At 40.9% G+C, this 8,773-nt stretch overlaps 1 protein-coding gene across 2 annotated transcripts in view; it reads right to left on the bottom strand.

Annotated features, from left to right (window-relative positions):
• Positions 1-316: 316 nt before the first annotated feature.
• Positions 317-8,773, bottom strand: part of nags (N-acetylglutamate synthase) — a 36,708-nt gene continuing 28,251 nt past the window's right edge. The window contains exons 5-8 of one of the 2 annotated variants that reach the window (XR_010958013.1): positions 6,805-6,976; positions 5,610-5,792; positions 4,110-4,191; positions 3,072-3,154 (exon numbers count right to left, since the gene is read on the bottom strand). Coding sequence is in view for 1 of the 2 variants with exons in the window: in XM_067968961.1 (XP_067825062.1) it covers positions 2,977-3,154; positions 5,610-5,792; positions 6,805-6,976 (533 nt within the window). In the remaining variant the exon portion in view is untranslated. Of the gene's footprint in view, positions 3,155-4,109; positions 4,192-5,609; positions 5,793-6,804; positions 6,977-8,773 lie in introns of both variants that reach the window. The other variant, XM_067968961.1, reaches the window with a different exon arrangement.

Genomic DNA, 8,773 nt, shown 5'->3' with positions numbered 1-8,773 from the left:
AGATTCATCCAAGGGCAAAGAACTGAGGGTGTAAACCAGTCTAGAGAAACCGGCCAGCAGTTTCATTGCATCAGATTTCTTCGTCCAATAACACGTCACCTACCAACAGTGGCCTGTAAGAATCCACTCCAGTAGGTTATAAAGCAACTGAATAATTGGAAATCAAACTCTAAGAATGCTGCAGTTGCCAAATGTACTTTATAAATGGATATTAGTGAGATTATAAATGGATATTAGTGAGATACAGCAGAGAAAACACTCTGCACGTAGACAGGAAATACTTAAGTTTCTAAAAACTGCACCTGATGCCATAACCTGAGGTTTCGTGTTATTGAAGTAGCATCTCATATTTATTTGTTACTTTCAAAACCAAACAAAACAGGTAGGAATGACATGGTTTGTGCATAGTCAGACTTCTTGCTGTATTAATGGAATGAATCACCATAAAATTAGATGTGCCATCAATTGGGCATACTGCCTCAGTAGAACTAGACTGCACCAGGAGCGAAGCCTTGCAAAATTACCCTTCTATGATCAGTGCAGTGATAAGAGTTGAGTCACTCCCATCACACCAGTACTATGTTACTATTATAACATTTTCATCAATGAATAAAATGTTGTTCCCCTCTCCCACAGTAAAGATTTCCAGTGAAGTGGTCTTTGTGGTGGAGAAAAGTCTCCCAAAAATGAAGAGAATTGACACAAAACCAGAATTTGCTTTTTTTTTTGAGAATCATCCTTGTCTACAGCTATGAGGGCTGGATTAAAAAGTAGGGTTTGAAAGCTCAACAGTACAGGATTCAAAAGTAATTTATTAATTCTTTGAAATGTCATCGCCAGAAGATAGCAATGACACCTGGACTGAAGTGTTTGATATTTTCATTCCTGTGATTAAAACAATTTGTTTCACAATTACACAAGCATCAATTTAAGACCTTGAGAAGGGGAAAGGAATTTGATACTTAAAATACTGATGGGAAAAAGAAAAAAAAAAGTGAACACTGGATCTAAAGATTGAAAGTTGCCTTAATTCCAGCCCTATCTTATTTTTCCTAACATTCTACATGTTAGGTAGGCAATAGCTTGTCTGTTTGAAGGCAGACATGCTTCTCAGTACCTTGAAATAAATTTACTTAGGGATTATAAAATACGGTGTATAAAAATGGTATCACCACAGTTCCATGATGGGATCATGATAGCCTGCCATCTATCACCACCAAAAAAATAAATTGCCAAAATGGAATAAAAATCTCCCACCTGTACTTATTATATAGAATAGCACAAACTGTTTAAGGATATAATGCATTTTGGATTGAGGACATTTCTCTCCGTTAAGTGCTGTAATAATGCTTTGTGTCAGACCCCTTTCCATATATAAATATCAGATAATTATCAATGCAATGTATTCAGTTTTTAAAAAAAACCTGAGATAATAAGCTGTTCCATTGGAAGGAGAACACTTCCCTTGATCATGCCAGAGATCTCACAGGCTGCCATCTTTTTGGTGAACAACACCTGTTCCCCTACCCTGGAGCCGGCAGGATCATGCCAGCGTCTACCACCAGCCACTTGGCAATTAGAAGGAGCAGCAAAACCACATACTGCCAACTTCTCAAAAAAATGTCAGTTGTGTCTTTCAAAAGTTAAACAAAATTGGATCATCTGGGATCTGCCAGTCAACTACCCTGATGTGTCTTAGAGGTAACACCTCCCCCCCACCCCACCTTAGCCAAGGCCAAAAGAGAAATGTGTGAGGCAGGGTGCCTTTAATCACTTCACACCTACCGGTAATAATCTGACTCTAGTAGACTTACCACTTTAAATTGTATAGATTTCCAATCAAACAGTGCAGTATTCAACCAATTTATAATTGCACCAGTCTCAGCCTGGGATCTCTACTGTAGGCCCTCCGGGAAGATCTCATTCCAAGATCATTTTAGAAATTGGGGTCCCATGCTTAGATGCCAGTCTGCCCTTCCATCCCCTGGCCTCCAGGAACTGCTAACAGAGTCTTTACACTCAACAATCCTATAATAACTCCATCAGGCCAAACAGCACAGTGGAAGATAATCTTGACTCTCTCAAACAAAAGATGTATAGCTCTAGTAGCTAAGCTTTTAGCTCTTTCTTTATGATCTGCATTTAGAAGCGATATAATTCTGTGACTCCCACACTGCTCTGGATCCTTACTTTCTTTACAGAGGAGGGTGATACAAAGTCAAAGCCATCAATCCACCATTCTTCTGTTCTCAGATTTTATGCAAGGAATTCAGACTTGCAAGAGCAACTGGTCACAGTGAGCTTTACAGAACTCCACTAAAAGTCCATCTCTTTTAGGAGACTTCTAAGTAGAAGGTTTAGGTATAGCCTTTTGTATCTCTTTCATGGCTATAAACCTCCCAAGACTGATTCAATTTTCCTCAATTCAGGTTCATGCAGCAACATTTTGACCTCCAATAGACTGCACTTTGTGTTCAATCTTCCTCAGAATCAACTGAACTCCTTCTCATCAGAGGTCCTCAGTTGTCCTCCTCGACAATCCGAATGAGAATTGAATACTCATCTTTTTTGATGAGCCTGGTGGCGAATTTGCCTGTGCTCACCGTTCTCATTATAATTGACCTCAGTTTTAATTAAAATCAAACTCACTAATCCCTTAGCCATCATTTTCTACCAAAGACCAATATCCTGTAAAAGACAGAAATGTAGTTGACTTTAAAACTATTACATTACTGCAGCTCTCATTCACTTTGGTTTTATTCGCTACAGTTAATGTAAATAGAATTGTTCCCTCTTTTACCATAATGGAATTTGAAGGTAACCAATCCCATTAGGCTTCTTGAAAAGAAGAGGAGGTTCACAGCAACTGGCTATGCCAAAGAAACAAAGGTAACTGAGGCATGTCTAATGTTATCGAGTAGCAATTTTTTTTGACATGGATGAAAAGGAAAAACTAGTTACAGTAAGTGATAAGATTTAGTGTTCTGCAGCAGAAGAGGTCTGCTGATTTACAGGCTCTTTTGGGGTGATAAAAGAATCAGGTAAACTTTCTGCATGGTCCACCAGTTCGTAAGAGTCACGCCTATTAGACAGACCGTACCAAAACACTATCCACTGTCCATTTGTAAAGCTTCCATCGCACTGCTTGAAATACCTGCACAAGAGAAAGGCATGTATATTGGTTGTGCACTGAAGTGACTACGGTAGCTACAAAATGCACATCAACTCTTCAGAAAAACTACTCAAAATGAGAAACAAATGAATGAAAACAAGGAAAAGTCAGAAATAGGAAAAAGGACGAGGTAAAACAATGAGAAAGAATCAGTTATTCACAACATTACTTTCTGGAGTGCTGCATTTAATCACTGTTACATCAGTCAGGGTGGTGTTCTACAAAGACAGGTGCACTAATACTAATTGGACAATAAAGTCCAAGACTGGATTTTGGAAAGTGTGATATTTTAATTACACTATATAATGGCAGTCCTGATCAAGAAAGAAACTATGTGAACAAATGACTTTAAAATCTGGTACCGAGACATGCAGACCAGGAAAGTCCCATGTTGAATACACAACCTCTCCTGAGCTGACTCAGCCATGGTGCCAATAGGAGTTGCAACCATTGGCCACAAATTGTCGACATTGCATTGAGGTGGTGGTGGTATGAAATTCAACCAAACATCTTGCTCTTAGCCACTAACAGTGACTCCTGGTGGAAAGTGCACATGCGGCTGTCAGCTGAGGACAGCACTGTGAAGCTGCCCATGATCAAATAGCTGACTGACACATTCACTGCCAAGGGTCATGCAAAAGATTGGGCTGTTAGCAGTGAAGGACTGTAGCTCAGCACAATAGGAGATAAAATTGGGGAAAAAATAAAAATCTACTCCTCCAGATTTAATTTGACAAACACTGGTTCTAGATCAAGAACCCAAGAGAGAACGTATGCCCTGAATCTGTCATGCCCTTTCTGTAACTGGCTGGAGGTACAAGAATTTTATTTTGCATATTTTGTCACAATTTGGTTGATTAACAGTCAAGCCCGCTTGTACGTGGCATCGACTTGCCAAAATCTCATTCAGGTGGCTGTTGCATACAAGCAGGCTTACCTCTATAAATTAGTTTCTATGCCATTCTGGTTATCCAGTTCTGTCTGTGCCACTCAGTCTCTGCTTCGGTTTGCTGACGTGTCTATACGTTACGCAAGTAAACATAACAAAGATTAAGAAAAGCAGACAGAGGCAGGGGGAACAAGAGAAGCAGTGGCAGAAAAAAAATAGAAGAAAGACATTAGCAGAAGCAGGGGAAAATGAGGAAGGTAGCAACAAAGGCCAAGGGAAACAGGAAGAGTGAGGGGTGGAAAAGACAGAACGGTGAATGGGAGAACTGGCAACAGAATTGCGTAAATAGTACCCGCCACAGCTCGTTGGCTAAGTGTACTGTCCGGTGTGCGCTAAGCCTATTTCCAGCTTGGTTCCTTTAGTTCTATGTAGTATTTGGTATTTAATCTAATTCTAATTTAATAACTTTCATTTGTATTTAGCAACATGCTGATCACCTATAGTATTGCTCATGGGTAGTCTGTGATGGGAATGTGGATATGATGGTTTAGCATGATCTCATTTGAGCCAAGGAACAGCACAGAACAGCAGGAGGTCAGAAAGCAGTGCATAGCTAGGGGGCGCACAGCACAGTGGGAGGGGGTCCAGGGGGTACAGCACAGCCGCATTTTAATATCAAAATGATTGCATGCCTGGCCGATAGACCAATGGTGGGAATGTGGGGGTGGGTTGGTTCGAGGCAGGTGGTCATATAATGAAACCTCCAGGAATACACTCAACTAGAGTTGGCAATCCTATACAAGAGGTGGGTTTTAATGAGGTTCTTGACGAAGGAGAAGAGGAAGATAGTATGGAGGGGTTTAGAGAGGGAATTCCAGAGCATGGTGCCTAGGCAGCTGAAGGCCTGGCCATCAATGGTAAGGCAAAGAAATGGTGCAGACACACCTTTTTGCATTTGTGAACTTTTAACTTCATTAGAGAAAAAGTTCCACATTGCTTCAAAGCCTGTTAGGTTTGTTGGAGAAACAGCATTCAGGAGTTAGTCAGGGGGAGACAAATGTTGCAGTAAAGTCAGACTAGAAACTATGGTCTGGGGCAGAGGTCCAGGTTTAGACTTGTCTCACCATTCTTATTTCAAAGGAATTTTTAAGGATGAGTAAAATTAATCGTGTTGAATCTGGTGAAGATGGATATTTTGTTATTTTTTTCCTCTGCTGTGTAAATGTATAGTGCAATGAATTAATCAAACATTGTCATAAGCTAATGAAATCTAGACCATATGTCTATGCATGGTTATCTTATATTGAACAGTATATCAGAATTTGAGCATTATAATCCTATTCTACAAGTGCAGTTGTGTGCCATAAACCGACACAATCCCTGTCTATGCGTGGTGTTATGCAACCGTCTAATGGTTCTTTGAATGTCCCTATGAATACCGTGCAACTTCATCCTGACTTATAAACTTTGTATGTGACAACTCATTATTTTAAAAGAAAAAAAAGGGTACAGTTGATAGAAGAATGGTAAATTTAGAAAGTAATATACCAAGGATTGATCCTGTTTGTTGCCCTCGACCTCCAGAAGAGCGAGCCGAAGTCCTGCCGAATACATTCCCATAACATCAGGCTGGTACCTTGGCCGCGTTTGTTTGTACTGACGACAAATTTGTCAAGGTACGGCATCCCATTCAGGACAGATTCTGTGGTGATAATTGCAGCAGCACTGTACCTGTGGCAGCAGACAGAAAATAGTTGCTGAGACCTACCCCAAACCCATTCCTGTGTTATTAATTATTGAAGCAAATCATGTTGCACGCTACATGAATGCAGTCTCTATTTTGCCTATATAAATCAAAAACACGTTACACAGAAAATGTGTCTAATTATGTCTAAACATATTGAGCAATTATTTTCCAGCTACAGAGAGGACCATAGTCCTGCTTCACTGATCAGTTTCTTGGGGTTAACCTGGTCTGCTTTACCATAAATTCCTCCTTAGCAATGGTGTATTGTTTTGCTTTATATGGGATAATTAATTTTTCATTCAATTTTTCAACCAGTCTAAGTATCTCACTACCACATAGCCACCAGTTACGAGGATCTGGAGGGAAGAGATATCCATTAGCATAGTCAGCTGCAAGTTAAATCATTCCTCCTAGCTGTCAAATAGGAAGAACCAAATGTATTGCATCCCCCAAGGTCAGTCTTTGCTCTGTGCTGAGTTACTCAATGTCAGTTAAGTTGACAAAAGGACCATCACAAATTGGTCTGAGTGGCCCTGAGCTAGGGAGATTGGGTGTGTGGGGGGAGCAATTAGGGTTCCCATTCCTGATCACCTGTTGGAAAATATGCATACACAAATATCAGGTGAGGATGGGATTGGTCTCGGCTGCAATACCGCCCGTACTTGAATAGCTCATTGTCTGAGCTTATGTCATAGCCCAGTAAGATTCACTGTCTTCAGGAGGTGAATGAAGAACTCCCACAGCCATCAAGTAAGAAGACCTCATTCCTTCTGTTTGGGATGGATTGTAATGTGAATTTCACTGACGTTTCTTAGTGTACCTCCAATCTACCTATTCTATGAGCTTGTTTCGCTTTCCAGATTTTTTTTAAGTCAACTGAAGCCAGGTGCAACCATCTGCAATTATTTAACTACTGAAATCAGAGAAAGCACTGCAAAGTGAAAACAATCGGTCACAATGCCCCAGCAGTGATAAAACTGAAAGGAAAGCTCTTACCCTTCAGACAAATAAATAGAATGTAGCTTGGGTTTCATTACTGAAATGTAGTCCTCATGCAGATCTTTCCCAAAAGATTTATTTATTAGTGATATCAGACGGGCTGTGTCTATTTCTTCGAGGCTTGTGTATCTGCGGATAGGTTCGGCATTTTTGAATAGTGTCCCAGCTCCTGTAATAAATTCAAAAAGAATATTCACAATCATCTCTGGGATGTCAGAGCAGTGAAATTTCCATCATCTTTTTCTCACCTCCTCTTCCGAAGGCATTGTATTCCTTGCTCGGGTACACTTCCAGAGGTACCAGGCACACACTCACTCATCGAAGTGGCCACTATTCATAAGCCAAGCCCAATTCTGTCCTCGCACTGCATCAACCTATGCACATTTCCAGAGGTAGCTGGACAGCAATCAAACACAAACCCTGGCCAATTTTCCCCTCCCTAACTAGGGGAACTAGAACCCCTACCCAGCTAAAATCAGCTTTCGGCACAAACTGCAGATTGAACCTGGGATTTTCTTCATCTACTTGGATATCCTTGCTGAGCCATTCGAGACAGAATCTTGATAAACTTAACACTTATTCCCTATTGATTTTCAGCACATTTCTGTAGATAGTGAATGCTGAAGAACTTATGGAAGTTTTTGAATACCACTGTATGGGAGCTGAATTAACATTAATAGATTATATATTCCCATAGAAAATCTATGGGACCCCCTTTTGGATTAATGCAGCAGTGTTGCTGAAGGCTTCCTAGAATCACATGTGTCTGTCTCCTGTGGGTTGCTCAATTAGCATTTAGTCCCAGGTAACAACTACAGTTAAGGCTATATTGCTAATGTCACCCCAGTGTTTTAGGAAGGGAGAAAATTAATCTGGCACAATTGGGGCATATGTAGACAATGTTTGCAGCACTACCTGGCACCACATGACTGCAATGAATCACTTTCCAGCATTTAGAAGGCAACCACAGAGTAAAATCCATATTTCAAAGCAATCTCTTTGGAGTGTAAAAGGATAAGGATCGATAGCTATCTTTTCATGGATCTAACCTCACTCAGTAATATAGTCCAAAACCAAAGGGGCCACCAGCTCACCCGCAACATTCTGGCCTATTTTGTGAGGATCCAGCAGTGGATTCATACTGTAGTGTAGAAAGCACAGTGCAAGATTTTTAACTGGCCCCCTCTCAACCATTTACAGATAAAGACCAATAGAAGCTCTTTCCAGAAAGTACAGGGAGAATGAATAAATCCTCTCAAGTAAACACAGATGGGATTGTTACTGGCTCTGTATGTAGATTTTGAGTGGTCTTCACTGCTAGGCGCCTGAAGATGGTTTTGATGGAAAAAACACTGGTCAAGGGCAATGGCTTCTGTCTGGGTATAATTAATTTCTGTCCTAGCAGGTTACCACATTGTGATACCGTTTATAACACTAAGGGAAACTAAAAGGACGGAGATCTACAGTGTAAGCGACTTAGTTATCAAGAGAGGCTAAAAGAGCTGGGACTCTACATTTAGAAGCGTAGACTTAGGGGTGATCTGATTGAGGTTTGAGATGACCAAGGGCCCAGGTTGTGTTCGAGTTGACAGTTTGTTCGAATTAAATAGGTTAGGGAGGACCAGGGGGGTCACAATTTTAAGTTGTACAAGGCTAGATCCAGGTTAGATGTGAGGAGGTGGTTCTTTTCCCAGAGAATAGTGGTCCTCTGGAATAGGCTGCCGGCTCGTGTGGTGGATATCGATTCGCTGAATTTCTTTAAGCGAGAGCTGGACCTCTTTCTGGCTGGGGCGGAGATCACCTTTTACAAAAGCTAGGTACTGCATAGAACGATCAGGGCCAGAGTGATCTAGTTGCGATCACTTGGGTGGGGTCGGAGAGGAATTTACCAGGTTTTTAATCTTTTTCGCCTCTCCCAGGAGATCAGATTATTTCAGGTGGGGTGGAGTGCATATATATTGTGATG

This window comes from Heptranchias perlo, chromosome 30 (assembly GCF_035084215.1).
Source record: "Heptranchias perlo isolate sHepPer1 chromosome 30, sHepPer1.hap1, whole genome shotgun sequence".
In the NCBI taxonomy this organism is placed as follows: Eukaryota; Metazoa; Chordata; class Chondrichthyes; order Hexanchiformes; family Hexanchidae; genus Heptranchias; species Heptranchias perlo.
The sequence above is the reverse complement of the archived record's forward strand: the minus strand, read 5'-3'. Positions and strand labels throughout refer to the sequence as shown.